Source organism: Canis lupus, chromosome 27, assembly GCF_011100685.1.
Source record: "Canis lupus familiaris isolate Mischka breed German Shepherd chromosome 27, alternate assembly UU_Cfam_GSD_1.0, whole genome shotgun sequence".
Taxonomy (NCBI): domain Eukaryota; kingdom Metazoa; phylum Chordata; class Mammalia; order Carnivora; family Canidae; genus Canis; species Canis lupus.
This window is the reverse complement of record NC_049248.1, coordinates 26524613-26545476: the sequence shown is the minus strand read 5'-3', so window position 1 is coordinate 26545476 and position 20864 is coordinate 26524613. Positions and strand designations below refer to the sequence as shown.

General features: G+C 38.1%; 2 protein-coding genes across 2 annotated transcripts in view; both read right to left on the bottom strand.

Annotated features, from left to right (window-relative positions):
* Positions 1–13941, bottom strand: part of MRPS35 (mitochondrial ribosomal protein S35) — a 41778-nt gene extending 27837 nt beyond the window's left edge. The window contains exons 1-4 of the mRNA NM_001284487.1: positions 13825–13941; positions 10182–10228; positions 9060–9227; positions 6674–6734 (exon numbers count right to left, since the gene is read on the bottom strand). Coding sequence (NP_001271416.1) covers positions 6674–6734; positions 9060–9227; positions 10182–10228; positions 13825–13936 — 388 coding nt within the window. The 5' untranslated portion in view covers positions 13937–13941. The remainder of the gene's footprint in view (positions 1–6673; positions 6735–9059; positions 9228–10181; positions 10229–13824) is intronic.
* A 3381-nt stretch (positions 13942–17322) lies between these two features.
* REP15 (RAB15 effector protein) lies at positions 17323–18605 on the bottom strand. Its single transcript, XM_038577140.1, has one exon. It carries the CDS (start codon positions 18460–18462, stop codon positions 17752–17754), a length of 711 nt encoding a protein of 236 aa, XP_038433068.1. The 5' UTR covers positions 18463–18605; the 3' UTR covers positions 17323–17751.
* Positions 18606–20864: the final 2259 nt, after the last annotated feature.

The window sequence follows — 20864 nt, the reverse complement described above, 5'->3', positions numbered from 1 at the left end:
ATCACCCTACATCCCTTTTTTTCCTTAGATGAATCCTAATTAGGGAATGTAATTACATGAATGATTTAGATAGCTTGGGTTTGGTGGGGAGCAGTAAGTTTAGTTAAAAGGGAACTAATGACTTGATGGAGGCTTATTATAGCTTTGCATATACCTGTTATGGTACAGTTTCACTCCTCCTCACCAGCTAAAAGCAAACAGTTCAGAGTGTTACTGTTTTTGAAAAATCAACAGTTAACAGTAATTCGTTTCCAAATAAAAGTTACTAAAGGTCTACTGAAGGGAACTGAAAGAAGCTCTGAAAAAGCTCTTAGAAGAAAATGAGATATGGTCTAAATTCTCAGAAACGGAGTTGAATAGGGCCTCAGACTGAACCAGTACAAATGCCTAGGACATTCTTAAAGAGATCCTTAGAGTAATTCACGTTTCCTCTAATATGACTTCTGTGCCAACGGGGCTAAAAGAAAAGAGGAAAAGACATCTTCATTTTTAGCCTAAAGACAACCAGCCTAAGGGGAGGTGGGACTGGCTCCGAGAACTGGGCCATAACAGGAAGTTCCAAGCACTGCGAACAAGAATACAGCACACCATCATTTCCACAGCACAGAGACAGAAACTCAGGCCTCAAGTCAGGGGGGAGGGGAGTTGAAAGGAACTCCCAGCGTATCCTACAGCTATCTGTATTGAGGGACTTCATAAGTAGTTGATTTCATTTTGCCCTATTCCTATTTCACCTCAGCTTGAAATGAAAACTTTTGGCACTATCAGGTTTCCCTCAATGGAAATTTCACTCCTTAAACAACCTCGTTCTAAGAATGTCTAAAAGTAATCAGTTTCTTAGATCAAACACATTAAACCTCATAGGGTCGGTGCTTTCTCCAAAAAGCATGACTGCAGAAGAGGCTAGTCACAGGCATATGTAGGAACTCTTCCACATGATTTAAGAGACAGTGAGAGGTACTTTGTCAATAACATTTCCTAGAGTTAACAATTTTCTATATTTAGCTTCCATTTAGGGTTTAGTATCAGTCAGAAAAATGTCACAGAGACTCTTCAAGATCTGCAACTAACTATATGTTAGCAAATTACATATAGCTCACACCGTTCCCTAAACACCCTGCTTAAGAGAGCAATACTCACACATTTAGAGAGAGAAGTATCTTTGCAATTAAGAATATTCTGACATTTAAATAAAATAAGCATGATTACTAAAGTTAAATTTCATTCCCATATGGACTCATTCCAATATCTGCACTATAAGATGCAACACTGCCAAGCACTTTATAAGAGAGACTAGTTTGGAGAATTTTATGAGTTCTTGGGTTTGTACTGAGTCTTTTATTTTTTATAACTTTGAGTAAGTCATTTCAATAACCAAATGATAATTACAACTTTTAAATTACTGGATTATATGTCTAAAAAACACAGCCAACTGGAAAGTACATAATAGACCCCTATTCATCTGATAGGTAGAGCAATAGACTAGACTTCGGAAGACCTTGGTTTTTACTTAACTTCTGCCACTGATTATTAAAGTTTTGGTAAATTACCTAACTTTCCTGTGCTTCAGATTTTCCACTTGCAAGTTAGATATAAAATCTGAACTGACCTACTTTGAAAGAAAATTGAGAAGAAATATTTTAAAAGCCTTTGAGTTATTTGGAAGATACAATCTAAATCTAGAGGCTGGCAAAAGTGTAAAGGCAAAATTAAAGAAAGATTAAAGCACTTACTTACTTAAAATATAATGCTACTCTTCTGAATGTGCTATAAGAAAGCCTTTCAAAAAAAAAAAAAAAAAAGAAAGCCTTTCATTTAAGAATTATGAAGTATTTTACAAATACCTCATTAAAAGAAGCCAGTCTCTAGATTATAAATGCATATTTAAAAATAATGTTTAAAAGGAGAAAAATGAGATTTATTACAGTATAATACATTCCTTAACTGGCTTCACAAAGGATCAAAAAGTAATACATGGTTTGTGCTGAATGGGGCAGAAATTTTGAAGAATGATCAGTGTCAGTCTAAAAGGATAAAAACGCATCCTACTATTCCCAAACAGAGGACCACATACATGAAAAGAGATAGGAGAGATTTTTCTTTTCTAATTTTAAGAGTAAGGTCATTATTCCTACTTTTTAAGATTTCTTTACCTCTTCCTTATATTTTTAAATAAAAGGCTCTTCCAAAAGCTCAAATTTCATCATAATCATGATCACTATGCTATTTCTCCTTCCAGCATGATCAAGCTGCCTGTGAAGAGTGTCTAGATTTCATTTTCTTTCCTGAGAAGCCTTAACAAGTGTATTAAGCATTTATACATCTCCTTCTTAATTAGCATGAGCTTAGGAATTCATCCAAAGGTACTAATCCTTGAATTAAATTACACAACCAATCAATAACAGCTGTGAACCTAAAACAATTCCAACGTCCTTATTCTGTATATAGTCCAATGCAAATTAGATCTGGAATTGAGTCAGAACACATATATGTATGAAAACATGCAAAAAACTATGAAAAAAAAGTTCTTTGCCTTTACCTCCATGCATGTGGGAAGAAAAGAATAAGTGAGTGAGGGGCACCTGAATAGCACAGTCAGTTAAGCATCGTACTCTTGGTTTCCTCTCAGATCATGATCTCAGGGTTGTGATATCAAGCCCTGCATGGGACTCTGCTCTCAGGACAGTCTACTTGAGTTTCTCTTTCCCTCTCCCCCAATCCCTCCTCCCTTGCATTCCAAATCAATCAATCAATCAATCAATCAATCAATCTTTAACAAAGAAAAAGAAGTGAGTGAAATCTGTTTATATCTAGGAATCAAATATTATTCAAATTCAATAAATTTAGAGCTGAAGATATAATCGGGGGCTGGTGATTACTTCCATGTTACATATGCATATGAAAAATACAAATATACTAATGTAACTATATATATACAATATATGTAGAGAGAATACATAAAGAATATTATATAGAAAAATAAATACACTCTCAGAAAGTAATTATGAGACCTAAACAATGATGAAAAGACAACACTTCTGAAATGAGGGGCCAAGTGAGAAAGGAGAAATAGAAGACTATTGCTTTTCATCAACAGTTTTTCTACTACTTGTTGTTGCCACACCTACATATCACTGAAGTTATTTTAAACAATTTCAAGATAACTCTCTCTACAAAGTATTCCATTACTGACTCCACTGACTATTCTACTCAACACCTTTCTACATTATCTTCAGTTTGGATTATATTCGTTTGTATCTATCGGCAACACTCTATAATATTTTCTTCAGTCTTTTTATGTATGTGCTATCTATAATGTAATGGTAAGTCCCTAACCTACCTGAACAAGGACTATGATTTCTGGTTCTATTTATTATTCATAGCCACTTGTAGAGTAGTCTGAAAAAAAAAAAAAAAAAAAAATTGCAGATTTGTCATCTTAACAATTCACTGAAAACAACTTGAAAATTTTTCCAAAAAAAAGGAGAAACTAGCAGTAACTGAGAATGTAAGATGATTTAATATATTAAAAATGCGGTTATTTTCTCCATCTTTATTGAGATATAATTGATATAAAACATTGTGTATGTTTAAGGTATACAATAATACAATATGTTGATTAGATTCACTTCTATATGTTGCAAAATGATTACAATCATAACACTAGCTAACACCAATATCCTGTAATTACCATTTCTTTTTGCGGTAAGAACATTTAAGATCTATTCTCCTAGCAACTTTGTTATATAATACAGCATTAATAACTATAATCACTTTTCTGTACATTAGATACCCAGAACTTATCAGAAAACTAGAAGTTTGTATTCTTTGGCCAACATCTTCCTTCCCCCACAACCTCTCAGCCCCTACTATTCTGAGTTCAGCTTTTTTAGATTTCACATGTATGTGAAATCAGACACTAATTGTCTTTCTCTCTTATTTCATTTAGTGTAATGTCTTCAAGTCCCATCCATGTTGTCACAAATGGCAGGATGTCCTTCCTTCTTGTAACTAAATAATATTTACACACACACACAATTGGAAATATCTTTCCCCATTCAGTAGGTTTTCATTTCGTTGATGGCTTCCTTCACTGTACAAAAGCTTTTCATTCTAGTGGTCTCAGAAGTTTATTTTTGCTTTTATTTCTTTTCCCAAGGAGACAGATCTAGAAAAATACTCCTAAGGCCAATGTCAAAGAAATAACTGCCTATGTTTTTAAGCAGTTTTATGGTTTTAGGTTCACATTTATGTCTTCAATCCAGTCTGAGTTTATTTTTGTGTATGGCATAAGAAAGTGATATTCTTTTCCAGTTTTATTCTTTTGCATGTAGCTGTCCCATTTTCCCAGCACCATTTACTGAAGAGACTGTCTTTTCCCCATTGCATATTCTTGCCTCCTTTGTCAAGGTTGAATTGACCATGTAAGTATGAGCTTATTTTGGGGCTCTTTATCCTGCTCCACTGATCTATGTATTTAATTTTTGTGCTGATTATCATTATTGCTTTGATTATGCAGCTTGTAGTGTATCTTAAAATCCAAGGCTGTGATACCTCTAGCTTTGGTCTTTCTCAAGACTGCTTGGACTATTCAGGGGCTTTTGTGGTTGCATACAAATTTTAGGATTCTTCCTTCTAATTCTGTGAAAAATGCTGTTGGTATTTTGAGAGGGATTATATTCAATCTGTAATTTGTTTTGGGTAGTCTGAACATTTTAACAATATTAATTCTTCTAATCCTCTATTTAATTGGATTGTCTGGAGCTTTATGAATTCTTAGGCTGTATATTAACCTCTGACCCAAGGTTTACAAATATTTTCTCCCATTCTGTAGACTTTTTATTTTGTCAATGGTTGTCTTTGCTGTGCAATAGCTTTTTAGTTTGATGTGGTTCTTGTTTATTTTTGCTTTTCCTGCCTTTGCTATTGGTATCAAATCCAAAAATCACTGCCAAGACCCATGTCAAGGAATTTATTGCTTGTTTTCTTCTAGTTTTATTTTGTTAATGTGATGTATCACATAGACTAAATTTTCATGTTAGATCATCCTTGCATCTGTGAAATAAATCCCACTTGATCTAACATGATCCTCTAAATGTACTGTTGAATTTGGTTTGGTACTTTTTTGTTGAGGATTTTCATATCTACGTTAATCAAGGACATTGGCCTATAATACTTTTCTTATAGTATCCTCATCTGGTTTTGGTCATCAGGGTAATGCTGGCCTCATAAAATGAGTTTGGAAGTGTGCCCTCCACTTTTTTGGAAAAATTTATAAAAAAGATTTTATTTATTGATTTGAGAGAAAAAGAGAGACAGCATGAGTGGAGAGGGCAAAGGGAAAGGAATAAGCAGACTCTCCACTCAGCTGGGAGCCCAATGCAGGGCTAGACACCAGGACCCCAGGATCACAACCTGAGCTGAAGGCAGAGCTTAACCAACTGAGTCACCTTGGTACCTCCTTTTTGGGAAGAATTTGAGAAATATTGGTAATATCTCTTTAAATGATTAGAAAAAGCCATCTGAGTCTGGATTTTTTTTTTTTTTGTTGGGAGGTTCTCAATTACTGATTTAATTTCCTTATTAGCAACTGGTCTGTTCAGATTTCCTATTTCTTCATGATTCAGTCTTGGTAAGTTCTATGTTCCCAGAACTTTATCCATTTCTTCTAGCTTGTCAAATTAGTTGGCATGTAATTATTCATAGTAGTCTCTTATGATCCTTTATATTTCTGAGGAATCAACTGTAATGACTCCTTTTATTTACAATTTTGAGTCATCTCTTTTCTCTTGTTGTCTATTGTTTATCTTTCAAAAAGATCTGTGTATACTGTTTATCTCTTCAAAAAAATCAGCTCTTAGTTTCATCGATCTTTTCTCGTCTTTTTAGTCTATATTTTCACTTTAATCTTTGTTCCTTCCTTCCTTCTACCAACCTTGGGTTTAGTTCTTTATCTAGTTCCTTGAGGTATACGTAAGCTGTTTATTTGAGATCTCTTTTTTCTTAATGTACACTATCCACTTCCCTCTTAGAATTGCTTTAGTTGCATCCTGTAAGTTTTAGTATATTGTTTCCATTTTTATTTGTCTCAAGATTTTTCAAATTTTTCTTTTGATTTTTTTTTCATTGAACCAATGGTTATTCAGGGATATGTTGTTCAATCTCCACATACTTGTGAGTTTTCTAGTTTTTTTCTTATAACAGATTTCTACTTTTATACCACTGTGATCAGAAAAAGTGCCTGATAGATTTCAATATTTTAAAATTTGTTAAGACTTGTCTTTTAGCCTAACATATGATCTGTCCTGGAGAATGTTTCATATGTGCTTGAGAAGAATACGCATTCTGCTTCTTTTGGACAGAACGTTCTGTAAACATCTGTTAAACCATCTGGTCAAACATACTGTTTACATCCAGTGTTTCCTTACTGATTTTCTGTCTGTATGATCTATCTATTGTTGAAAATGGCATACTGAAGTCTCCTACTGCTCTACTGCTGTTTCTCTCTTCAGTTCTGTGAATATCTGCTTTACATATTTAGGTGTTCCTATCTTAGGTGCATGAACATTTACAAATGTTATGCCCTCTTGATAAACTGACCCCTTTATCATCAGAAATGAAATTCTTATTTTCAAAGTCAATATTAAGTTCATATATTAAAATAACCACTTACCTTTAAGAGCTTCACAGTGCTTTTTAATTGCTACAGGAGTCAAATGTAGAAAATTAGGGATCTAAAATAGAGGGAAATAAAGCATAAATTAGCCTAATGTCTCAAAAACATAAAGTTTAGTTTTCATAAAAGTAAGTCCTAAACGCAACCTTTATAATAAATAAAATCTAGTTTTTACAATATTAATTCTATGTCACATGTATTGTGAATTCAATAAATGAATTCCTTGAAATAGAGATTCATGATGTATCTTATGATGATGATAGTGGAAAAAAAAAAAATAAATGCTGTTCTTGTAGTCCTCTTCCCACCACAAATCTACAGGTCTACATATTTCCCTTATAATGCTGAAAGCACTAAAGGACACAGATTGTTTAATCATCCTAATTCCCCTAGTATACAAAAATAACTATTCAGGCTCCGACAGTCTTAACATTTTGGTTAACATCTAATCATCTCTATAAAAAAATATATACATGTATACAATTTTACATAAATGGAAACTGTTTTTTTAAAAATTTTAAAGATTTGTTTATTTGAGAGAGAGAGAACACAGGTGAGAGGGGCAGAGCAAGAGAGAGAATCTCAAACAGACTTGTCCTGCTGAGCGTGGAGCCCACTGTGGGGCTCAATCTCACAACCCTGAAATCATGACCTGAGCCAAAACCAGAAATCAGATGCTCAACCAACTATGCCACCCAGGTGCCCCTAAACTAAGTTCTCTTCTTTCATTTGAAGAAAAGATTAGTTTCTTTAACATTTGTTTTCTTCTATCTCTTGAAACATTCACAACTCCAAATTTCATCTACCCCTGTCTCTAGCAGCAGACAACTCCTTTTCCATGTTACCAACTCATTTTTTACCATCATCTTTTAGCAATTTTTTTTGTTTTTCAAGACTTTCAAATATATGCTAAATGAAATAAATCAGAAAAAGACAAATACCATATGATTTCACTTACATGTGTAACCCAAAAGACAAAATAAACAAAAAGCAGAAACAGAGCCATAAATAAAGAGAACAAACTGATGGTTGTCAGAGGGAAGGGGCATGGAGGGATGAGAGAAATTGGTGAAGAGGAATGAGAGATATAGTCCTCTTCCCACCACAAAAAACTGGATACAGGGTTCCAGTTATGGAATAAATAAGTCATAGGGATAAAAGATAGAGCATAGAAAATAAGTTAATGGTATTTTAATAGTGCTATATATGACAGGTAGTAGCTACATTTGTGGTGAGCATAGTATAACACACAAATTTGTGGAATCACAACATTGTACACCTCAAACTAATGTAAAATTGCTTTGTCAACTATACTTCAATAAAAAGAAAAGAAAAAGATTCTCATATAGTAGAAAACACAGTTCATATATTGACAACTGTACTTGTATATAACATTAAACATCTAAGATATGTATTCTCAGGCTAAGTGTATTCATATTTTCTTTAAAAAGTTTATAGTTCACAAATTATTATAGATGCTACCAACTAAAGCATTTAATATGATGTATTTTCCTTCAAGAAATAAAGACGTTTAAGGACTATAACAATATTAAATAATATTCTACCTTTCTGGATAGAAAGTTTTAAAATCTCTTTTAGAAGTAGATTTCAAGGCCGCCTGGGTGGCTCTGTCAGTTATGGATCTGCCTTCAGCTCGGGTCATGATCCAAGTTCTGGGATGGAGTCTTGCAATGGGATCCCTGTTCAGCGAGAAGCCTGCTTCTCCCTCTCTACCTCTGCCACTCCCCCTGCTTATGTTCACTCTCTCTTAAATAAATAAATAAATAAATAAATAAATAAATAAATAAATAAATAAATAAATAAATAAATAAATAAATAAAAATAACATAGATTTCAGCCCCTAATTCTCAAGCTCAAATTAGGTTATTTCACTTTTCTTAGTTCCACTTAAAAGATAAGAAAAATGCCAATAGAAAAGAAGAAGCCAAAAGGGAAGCCACAGGACCAACTGATTACATTCTGAAATGCCCAAGGTTCTTTGAGTCTTCTTTACCATGGGCAGTCAGAATACAATATCCATTATTACCTGAAATAACATTTTTTTTAAAGATTTTATTTATTTATTCATGAAATACACAGAGGAAGAGACAAGCAAAGACATAGGCAGAGGGAGAAGCAGGCTCCATGCAGGAAGCCCGATACGGGACTCGATCCCGGGACTCTGGGATCATGCCTTGAGCCAAAAGCGGACGCACAACCCCTGAGCCACCCACGCATCCCTGAAAAAAAAATTTTTAAACTAAAATATAGTAAGCTGTGGCTACATAGCAAACTTTGAAGTACAAGGCAGGGTAGGAGTGGGAAGAGGATCAGCATTTATTTCGATGTAAGTCTTAGCCAATGAATCAGCAATTTATCTTACCTTTAGAAGTTCTAGATTTCCCTCCTTTGCCATGGGGACCCCCCTTTTTACTGGATAACCCATTCGAATGGGAAGAGGTACAGCAGAGGGTTTAAACGGTGCTGCAACAGGATAAACACTAGGCCAGTCTTGGTCAACAGTCATTTTCTCCGTCCTAGGAGGTAGCGCCTAAGGAATATAAAATAGTTAAATGCTTTAAATATGAACATCTTTAATTTTAAAGCAAAAAAGCTACAATTAAAAGAAACATTAGCAGAATTGCAACCTATATAAAATCTGACCTCTTATAAAGCTGCTGCTATTCAAATGAAAAAACACCAAACCTACGTAATATTTTTGCACCATTTCTGCAAACCCTCTGGTAAGAATCTGCCCCCCCTTTTTTAAGAATCCCCTTTAATAGCACATTTCCTTCACTAAAAATTTCTCTTAATGGATTTAGACTTTTAACAAATTTTTCACATTTTGTGGAACAGTAACAATGTATTCTGAAATACTGATCTTCTTCAACTTACCATGAGTTTATTGGCATACTCAGTGTCCCAATCATAAGTTGAAAATGCTTTTAAATACATCTAACCTATTGAACAGCATAGCTTAGCCTAGCTTGCCTAAAATGTGCTCAGAATGCTTATATTAGCCTACATTTGGGCAAAATCATCTAACACAAAGCCTATTTTATAAAGTGTTGAATATGCCATATAATTTATTGAATACTGTACAGAAAGTAAAAAAAAAAAAAAAAAAATGGTTTTATGGGTACAGAATGGTTGTTAAGTCTATTGGTTATTTATCTTCATGACTATGTGGCCGGCTGGGAGCTATGGCTAATAGCCATTGCCCAGCACTGTGAAAGTTTCACACCCCGTAATGCTAGCCCAGGAAAAGATCAAACTAATTGAATAAATATGTAATGAGAAATTATGTCTCCTAGTTCCAGAGAAGTCTCAGGGTATTAACAAAAAACAAAGACTACAGCCAACGCTCTGGCAGTTACCAAGTCCCCATCCCTTATAAGCCTTCTTGGGCAGCACTTTCCTGCCTCATCATGAATATCTGCCTCACTTTAGAACTTGAGAAACCATTAAGATAGTATACAGTGGAGTACATTAATTGTTTTACCTTCCTTCTCAGTGGTCTTTCATGTCTGGATGTTCTGTTTGCTGTACCTAAAAAGACAACACCATAATTATGGAAAACTGAATAATGTACAGTCATTCAAACTGATCATGATCCCATAACAAAAATGAAACAATAATCCATTTTCTCTAGGACTAGATCATCTTAAGAAATAATTAAGTCCAGAGTTACTTAAATAGAAAGTGCATTGTGATTGATGATACAGTAAACCCATCATCTAAAGAAATATTTTCAATAAATTTTCAAGGTTCATAGTCAAACTCCCTTTCCCAAGTTAAAATATCTAGTTAGAAGTATGTTTAATTATAAACATACTTGCTCATATTTGGAACTATTTGGTTCCACCAAAAAAAAAAAAAAAAACAAAACCATTTTCCTTCTGTATTACATATTTGAACTGCCAATGCTACAATAATGCCAATAACAAAAATCATGGCCATTCCTAATAAATCATATAACTATAGAAAAGAGTAAAGTATTTACATACAGTATATACCTTTCAAAATATTACCTTACGCCTGTTTTGCTACATTACACTAATAATAGCTATAATTATTCAGCATTTTCATATACCAGATACTCAACTACATGCTTTTTACTATTAGCTCACTTAATTTTACTGTTCACAGTAACTGTAAGTACTATTATTATCCTTATTTAGAGGTCATTTAGAGCCAAGAAAACTAAGGATCAAAGAGTAAGGATGACAATGGTATCTCCTACAAGACTCTTTACACTCTGAACCACTTCTATCTCTAGCTTCATCTCCCTTCACAAGGTCCCACAGCTACACTAAATTTCCAGTACCAGACCCCTTTGGACTTTCTCCAAACTTACCATTCTTTCTGTGGGGAATGTGCCTCCCTTCCATCTGTCTGGCTTCTCTCCCCCTCTGCCTCCCCACCTCATTTCTTTATCTGACAAATCTTACTAACCCCTTGATAGTAACTCATTTATTCATTCAAAAATCATCTGAGTGATATCGTGTACCAGAAACGGAGAAGGCAGCAATGAACAAGAGAAAGACCCTGCTTTCACAGAATGTAGTGTGTCAAATAAGATCACTAATTAACATACTGCATATGGCAACATATAGCAGGGGACAAAACGTAGTCAATTAGTTGGAGAAAATCTCCCTAAAGAACTGGATGTTAAGCTAAAACCTTAAGGATGAACAGGAGGTAGCCCTGGGAACAGGCAAGTGAGAAAAGTGTTCTATGGAGAAAAGGAGATGGAAAATCAATGGAAAAAGTTCAATATGGCTGAAACTTAAGACTAGAACAGAAAGAACACTGGGAAAAGAGGTTGGAAATATTTAATAAGCACCTCAACTTATAACACATCACTGACAAGAGTTCTTTATTTTGTTCTTCCAGCCTTACTGATCCCTGTAAATGATACTGCTCTTTGTCCAATTGCTCAGGATAAAAATCTAACAGGCTTCCTGAGACTTTTCCTCATGCCCCCATAACAAATCCATCAGTAAGTCCTCCTCACTGTACCTTCAAAATATATCCCATATCCAACCACACCACCTTCTCTGCTATTACACCTCAATCTAACTCCCCATCATTTCATTTGGACTACTGCAAAAGCTTCCAAACTGATCTCCTGGATTTCACTCTTATCCCCACCAAAATTTGTTTTCCACACAGTAGTCAGCGATCTTTTAAAAGTATAAATCAGGGGATCCCTGGGTGGCTCAGCGGTTTAGCACCTGCCTTTGGTCCAGGGCTCAATCCTGGAGTCCCGGGATCGAGTCCCACATCAGGCTCCCGGCATGGAGCCTGCTTCTCCCTCCTCCTGTGTCTCTGTCTCTCTATGTCTATCAAAAATAAATAAATAAATCTTTAAAAAATAAATAAATAAAATAAAAGTATAAATCAGAGGCACCTGGGTAGCTCAGTTGGTTAAGCATGTGACTCTCAACTGCAGCTCAAGTCATCATCTCAGAATCATGGGACTGATCCCCACGTCAGGCTCCATGCTCAGCACAGAGTCTGCTTGTCCCTCTCCCTCTGCTCTCCCCCTGCCCCTGCTCAAATTAATTAATTAAATTTAATTAAAGTATAAATCATTTCCATGTTCAAAACCTTCCAATATAATCCCAAACTCATAATAAAACCCAAACCAAATGCATAAAAGCCATTGTGAGACCAGATCATTACTTATCTTTCCAACATCTTAGACTACCACTCTACAAGTCACTCACCTACAAGTTGACTTTCTTCTGTTCCTTGATCACACCTCTAAGCTTGTTCTCACTTCTGCGCCTTTGCACTTGCAGATCCCTCTGCCAACAATGCTCTTTCCCTGCATCTCAGCATGGTATATACTTTGCTCAAATGTCAACTCAAGGAGGTCTTTCCTGATTACCCAATCTCTTCCTACTCTATAGCCAGTATCCCTCTAATCCATCATTCTCAATACCCTGCTTTATTTTCCTTCAAAGCACTAATCACCACCTGACATCACACTGACATTGTTTTGTTTACAGTCTGACTTTCCCAAAAGAATGTAAACTTCATGAGTTGAGAGATCTTGCTATATCCCAGTACCTAAAACACTACCAAGCACACAACAGGAGTTAGGCATCTATAGAACGAATTAAAAAAAAAAAAAAAATTTAAAGGACACAAGCATTAAAACTATCAAGAGCCGCTCTGACGAGTTAAGGAATTTATCCTATCTTAGAGCAGTGAGAAACCGTTTGCAGATTTTGAACACGGGGGTGGCAAGGTTAAAGACTGGCCTTCTGAATACTTCACTCCGGCTGTGAGACTTCAACGTAGGAGACCAGGAGTACAAACCGGGACCAGTAAAGAAAACTACTGTCGAAGTGAGAGAAAGATGGTGAACCGTGGATACTACAAAGGTTAGAGACGCTAGTTATAGACGGCAGCATGGACAGCACCTGGTGAAGGACTGGACGAGCCCCCTCCTTGACTTAGCTTTCCCGCACTCCCGTGCGCTCCTCCTCATGCCCCTGCGTTGCTGTGTGCACGCTTCCATTACAACCCCTCGCATTGCATACAATAGGACTCCGTTAACAAACCTCCCTTTTCCATGGACTCTTCCAAGGCAAGAACGGTAGCCTGAATGAGGCTGTCGAGTGCCTGGTTGAGTGAAGGTCACGCCATTGATGGCAGAGCTGGGGCTGGAATGCAGAGCCGCAGTTTGTTCCAGGCCAGCTGCATGCTCCTCTTTAAACAGTCGAGCAAACCCATGGGTCAGCACTGCCCCCCGCCCCCCAAACCTCCGCGGGGACCAGTAACTACAGTGACCCTGGGCCGGTGGCCGCGCAAGGGAGCACGGGAAAGCGCAGGTCTCTGAGGACGTGAGGGGACGTGAGGGGACGTGCGGGGACGGGGGGAGGGGCAGGCTCGCTTCGGCCAGAGCACCTAGGAGCACGAACCGGCGGCTAGGAGCCCAGTGACACCGGCACAGAGAAGAGACCCACGCCTACTTCGGCTTTCCTACTGGGAGGGCCAGCGACAGGCCGGCGGAGGACGTACGGGCTCCCCCCAAGACCGTGAGGACTCCGCCACCGCGGCGGCCATCATGGATTCCGTATCCCGCCCTCTCACCTCCCTCAGAGCCCGGAGGCGACGCGACTGACACTCACGCGGGCTTGGTATCGCAGAGCGAGCGGCCGGAGTCACGGAGGTGCAGAAGGCACGCAGGGTCCTGGCCCCCGGCTGCAGGACCAGCCCCGCGGGGAGCGTGGCGGCCGCCATGCCGGCGAGGACGGCAAGCCGCGCGGGACAAACGCCGTCGGGCGTCGAGGGGCGGGTCTGCGGCCGCTTCCGCGCAGGTTCGCCCCGCCTCGCCCCGCCCTCAGGGCGGGGAAACGGAAAACAGGTGCGTTTGCGAAGGCAGCCCCCGGGTCACGGGTGCAAGGAGGTAACCTCAGAGCAGAAAAAGGAATGAAAAGAAAACAAAAAGGTTAAAAAAAAAAAAGTCTAAGCAGCAAGTCCGAAGAGGACCATAAGGGGTGGGGGAAATGTGGCTTACAGAGAGCAAATGTGGTCTGGGTGGGATTCCAGATGGCCCAGGGGTCTAGCTCCTTTGCGACTGCTGCTTTTCCACACTTTCTTGGTTTAAAGAAGTCTTGAGCTGGTGCAAGTGATATACATACTCAAAGGAGGAGACAGTAGCTGAGAGTAGTTCAACGGATGGCCTCTTTACCCAGGCTTCTTGAGTTTAAAAATTGATTTTTTTTTTTTCTTGGCTGAGTTGATCCTAACTAATCAAGTTAATATAAAGTTCTGGGTGACATATTAGCATGCAGTTACACCCTGTGCATAGGCTGTAACTGTCATCAATGATGTGGTTAGCTCCTTTGTAGATCAGGTTAGAATTACAAAAAGTCAGGGCAGCCCGGGTGGCTAAGCGGTTTAGCACCACCTTCAGCCTGGGGCCTGATCCCGGACACGTGGGGCTCCCTGCATGGAACCTGCTTTCCCTCTCTGTCTCGTGAGTAAATAAATAAAATCTTTTTTTAAAAAGTTTACAAAAAGTCAGAACTCCTCAGGACCTAGAAAATAATGGTCATGCTTTAGATGAGATCTCTTTATTTTTTTACCCTACCTTATTTCTACAAACAGGTATCAATCTGTATCTGTGGAGGTCTTCCTCCTCAAGATATCTTTGATTGGAACCTGTTTTGATTATCTCTATACCCTAGGATGGATTAACATACAACCTTAATAAAATTATCCTCTATTTTTTTTTAACTAAGTGCTTATAATATTTAACCAGAGTACAAAATTATGATAACAAGAATAACCGGGAACAAACATGATTTACTCTTGGTAAGCATACTAAGTAGAGCAGAGGAATGCAGGTCTCAGAGTACTGTGTGTGTAAGCATTCAGCGTGCTATGGACATCAATCAGTATTGGGTTGGGGTGGGGGGGATAACGGGCATGATAAGACAAGTATTTTCGATAATCACCACCCCCATCTTTTCTGGCCTTTCACTCTGCCATAATGTTCCAAAGCAGAAGTACAGTATATTAGGTGTACTAGCTTCCTGGGGAGGCTGTAACAAAGTATCGCAAACTGAGTGACTTAAAACAACAGAAATTTATTCTCTCACAGTTTTAGACATTAAAAATCCAAAATCCAGGTGTTAGCAAGGTTGGTTCTGTGAAAATGAGTAAAAGGAAATCGCATTTAAAATTAAGTCTAGGGGATTCCCTGGGTGGCTCAGGGGTTTAGCACTTGCCTTCGGCCCAGGGCCTGATCCTGGAGACTCAGGATCGAGTCCCACATCGGGCTCCCTGCATGGAGCCTGCTTCTGCCTCTCTCTCTCTCTCTCTCTCTCTCTCTGTCATAAATAAATAATAAAGTCTAGAGCCTGGGTGGCTAAGCAGTAAGCGTCTGTCTGCCTTAGGCTCAGGACATGATCCTGGAGTCCCAGATCGGGATCGAGTCCCACATCAGGCTCCCTGCATGGAGCCTGCTTCTCCCTTTGCTTGTGTCTCTGACTCTCTCTCTCCTGAATACATAAATAAAATCTTTTAAATAATAAATAAAATTAAGTCTAGAGGCCAGAAGCGGGAGCTCCCATGTTCTACCACAAGTCATCAATAACAGAACCCAACAGGAAGACAGTAAAGGCACTTGAAAGTTTTGCACGTGGATACCACTTTACTAGGCCCAGCAGGAGAAAAAAGTTGTTCTCTTACCCCTGCAGCAGCCCAATGAGAGACCATCACAATTCAGCCAATGAAAAGCCACCATGCCTCCAACTCCCAGTACTCCATTGGACTTGGCCTGGGTAACAGTCCCTCCCAACTCCCCTCTTCTCTAACAGAGCAGTCCTCTCCTTTGTTTTCTGGCCTTGCCAATGGATTTGCCATAGCTTGCATGTCCTGAATGGCAATTCTCTGCTAATCCCTAGTAAACCCATTTTTGCTCTAAAATAACTGACAGTTTTAACAATTCCTTCTGGGGGCAGCCCCAGTGGCCCAGCGGTTTGGCGCCCCCTTCAGCCCAGGGCGTGGTCTGGGGACCTGGGATGGAGTCCCATGTCAGGCTCCCTGCATGGGACTGCTTCTCCCTCTGCTTCTCCCTCTGCCTGTGTCTCTGCGCCTCTCTCTCTCTCTGTGACTATCATAAATAAATAAAAATTAAAAAAAAAATTTTTAAAAAAAATTCCTTCTGGAAGTTCTGAGAATCTGTTTATGCCTCCCTCCTTGCTTCTGATGGTTTGCAGACAATCCGTAGCTTGTAGACACATGACTCCAATCTCTGCTTCTGTCTTCACATGGTGTTCTACCCTTTTTAAGATTAAAAGCACAGCCTTTTAGTCAGATGGATGTGGGGTTTGAATCCAGGCTGTTTCTTTGTGATCTGGGGAAAATCAACCTAACATCTCTGAGCTTTACTTTCATGGAAAATGGGAACAATATCTTCTTCAGGGCTGTTGTGATTAAGTCATTATGTTTCAGGATGCAGAATATAAATGGTGGCCATTGGAATTAAGCTCACGGTCAATACAGCAGTTATTTTTGCTCTCTCTAGTTTGTATATTTTAGTATGATGAAGTACAAGTCCTACACCATACACATTTAGGGACAAAAGGAGTATGAATCCTTCTGGAATTAGTTTATATTCAGATATTTCTCAATTTCTGAGAAAGAAGTTGAGACTTAGGTCCTCACCTTGCCTTCCTGTGCTTTTTGTCTGTCTCCATAAGACGTTAGTGGACAGGTATGACCAGAATTAGAGGAGCTAGAGAAATACTATTTTCCCAGGCATCAAGTACAATATGGTTCTTTCCATATTAAAGTTAACTCATTTGTAATGCTGTCAACAGGCAATAATATGTTTCATGCAATGTAAAGAGTAAAGTATGTACATAGGAGTTACATTAAGTTACCTAAGAATTACATAATTTCCAATTGGAAAAACAATTTTTTAAAGATTTTATTTATTCATGAGAGACACACAGAGAGAAGCAGAGACATAGGCAGAGGGAGAAGCAGGCTTCCTGTGGGGATCCTGATGTGGGAACTCGATCCCAGGGCCTCGGGATCACGACCTGTGCTGAAGGCAGATGCTCAACCACTGAGCCAGCCAGGTGCTCCTGAAAAAGTTCTTAAAAATGCAGCCGCTTGCTTGTGATAATCTTTACTTCAGCTTTTAAGATCAAACTATGACCCCACAAGTTATGTAGCCAGTGCTGTGTGGAATGATTTTAAATAACAAGGTTTTTTAGAATGGGCTTTTATTATATCTAAAACCTGGATTAATCCAGTGACTTCTGTCAGGGAGCTACTTTTAGTAAGAATGAACTTTTTAAAAAGTGAGTGAACAAAGTGTGTCTACTCACAGGCAGGATAGACAATATCCAGGTATGTGAATGGACTTTGCAATCTAAATATCCATCAAAATAGTATTGCTTAAATATATTATGGTGTATACATACAATATAGATTATTAAATCTCATGCTGGGATGATGCAAGAGGATGAGCTTGTCTACTAAAGTGAAATATTTTTTTCTTTTTGCCTTACAGGCCAGTCTCATTGTGCACATTCAGTTCAGAGGATGCTAATATAAACCTTGCCCATCTCTCTCAGCCCATCTTCCTTACTCAGACAGTTCCCAATCAGCTCTCTGATGGAGACACAATCTTCCGTGTCCAGGACAAATTGTGCCACGGCCTTCCCTCCTGGCAGATGGCCCGTCACAGTCTCACTTTTGACACTGTCCAGGACAACTCCTCTGATGTCTTTGGGCTTTCCGGGCACCCCAAAGATGATAAACAGGCCCAGACAATCCTCTCCTATCAAGTTACAGAACTCTTCCAGCTTATCAAATCGACTTCTCTTCCTGGAAGACTCCTCTGCCTTGGATTCTAGATTTGAGAAGTTGTAAGGCTTAGATTCCACAGCAGGAAGAGAAGACATCTGCAGAGTCTGCACTGCCAGCTGAAGCCTGATTTGTTTATCAGATCCCCAAAAGGTCCAAATCCAGTCTGCACCAAACAGAACAGCTTGGTGCTTGGTCATCTTGGTGGTGGTGAGCCACTCATCAACTCCCTTTTCTTGGCAATAAGTAATAAAGTGGATTAAGAAGATCTCATTCAGAGTATTTGAAGCTGGCCACAGATTGCTGAGAGGATCTTCAAATCCAAGATACTCCTTCAGTTTCTGAGCTGCATGGACTATAGCTTCAGTGACCACCTCACAGACGCCAGAAACCTCTTTGCTGTCCTTCAGGGGTAACTGTTGCGATGATTTTTGCCCCATTTTCTCTGCATCCAATCAGTGCTGCTTCCAAAGATTAAACATGTGAAGCTCCTTCAGAATGACTTCTTTCAGAGTAGAAGTTTTACAACGAAGTCACATATGTTACTGCGGTCCCAGTTTTCCGACTACATCAATGTGGTGTAGCTAAGCATATATACACACAGCTAAACAAACATGTCAGGTCTCCCTGTTTGCTAATGAGGTGTGTTGTAGTCAGCTTCCTGCTGGTTTATTAAGTTAGAGATGATTAACTTTCATCAAAAACACCTGTTCTTTTCCAGTTATATTCACTCTACATCTAATATTTGGCAATCTCTTCCAAGATAGGTTTCTGCTTTTCAAATTTTACTACAATAAAAATAGTATTTAGGGCTTTAAAGAACCATCTACAACTAACTTATTCAACTTTGCTGGTGAGTCATTTCCCTTTGCCTTTTTAATAATTCCTCTGCCTTTGATTCCTTACCCCCAGCCCAGCTGCCTGTTTCCTTTCATACAGAAATTCCTCAAAGTCCTCATATTTCTACCTGTTGATATGTGCTGGAACCCTCCCCCTCATATATTTATGAGAGTCTGCAAACTATATAGCATTTGTATCACTGTTCTGTATTCCAGGAATAAAGCCTCCTGGGGATTCTGAACGAGAAAAGTAACAGACAATAAAAACATGAGACAATTATCAATTGACTTTATTTCTTTTCATACAGTAATACCAGCAGTGTACAATGTTTTGTAAATAAAATATATATCATCAAAAAAATTTTAACTTTATCACATACCATCAGTTATGTTACACTGCCCTGAATAAAGAATATTTGGCATCTATAAGTCTCCTGGTATTTTTTAACCAGGTTTGAATAAGAAACTGTTTTTCAAATAATGACATATGTTCACATTAAAACAAAACACTAATATTTAAGAGTCCAATACAGTCACCAAACGATGAATGGAAGGGAGCAAAAGATTATTAGCATCAAATCATTTTAGTTACAAATAAACTGTAATTTAGTATTACAGGCCCTTTGTTGAAAAGCTTGGTAACCTGTTAATAGCTTGTAAGATCATACCAGTGACATTCAAATATGATTTATAAGCAAGTCCGCTGGCATATATCAAACTGCCCACCCCATGCCAGTTTTGGAAAACCTGTCTTTACAAAGTTGGCTATCAGGAGAAGTGATGTGGTGAATAAAAAATAGGGTATTTTTTCTAATACCCCTAAAAAAAATGATAAACACAGTAAGTTTTTGCCACAGCTATTTCCTTTATAAATGCTATTTGGGCCCTGTGCTATAGAAAAACATGAACTACATGTTCTCATCACAATATAGCCATTATGAAACTCATTTTGCAGCCTCAGCATTACTGAACTCTGAGACAAACTGTTCAAATATCCAGCTTCTTAAAAAAAATCCCATTCACTGATAGCCTGAGACATGTAGAATTAATAACATTAGGTATATTGTTAGTATTTTGATGTAATGATATATTTAGCAAAAAGGAAAATAAGCAGCTTAATACTGTAAAGGTTTTTGTTTCTTCAGGAATCATTTCTACAAATTTGGGAGGAACTTCTGAATCCATTTGAGTTAATAGTATTTTAAGCGTCCCTGGAGTTCTTCCTTTTGAGGTGAAAGGATCCAAGGTGAAGGTTAAAACTTTTTAACTCTTCAATGGTTTTGTGATATGTCATCAAAGAAGGAGTATTTCAGTTGGGATGATTGATATTAATATCATTTTTAATATCATTAAAATTCAATTGTGGAGAAGGACGATCATCCTGACTTTTTGGAGAACCAGTTACTGTATGGCAATTTTGAGCACTCTTTTTGCTTTTCACTGTCTTCCTTACATCACAAAATAAAAGTTCTATATTCTATGTACTAAATATATACACATATTTAGAAAAATATATAAAATAGGACAATAAGAGGCAAGTGGAGATGTGGCTGGCATTTAGTGGGCACACTGAATGCTTGAAGAAATTCCACATACTGATTTTGAAAGCATGTAATATCTCATTTTGATGGCTGCAGTGCTGTCACACGAACATGACAAAATCATTCATGCACTGCTTCCTGCTTCCCAAATCCTGCATATTGTGAATGTGAATGGAAACACTATGGTAAAACAGTCATATTAAATGCAACACTTTAAATATAATATATCACAGATTTTTACATTAAATAGAGGAAAGACAATTATACTCTCATTCACCAGTGTCTCATTTTTCATGGCATCTTCGGAATAGGCACACACTCCCTGCTTTCCATTTCCGCTTCTGAGAAGGTGGGATGATAAACAATATACAATCTGCAGCTTGTTATATATTCTGTGAGTGTTTGAGAAATCAAATGGAGAATAGGTGAGGGAGGCTCCTAATGCTCATCCAAGCGCTGTGG

Coding starts and splice junctions, on each gene's coding strand:
- REP15 (XM_038577140.1), bottom strand. CDS start 18,462: ATGGGGCAAAAATCATCGCAACAGTTACCCCTGAAGGACAGCAAAGAG.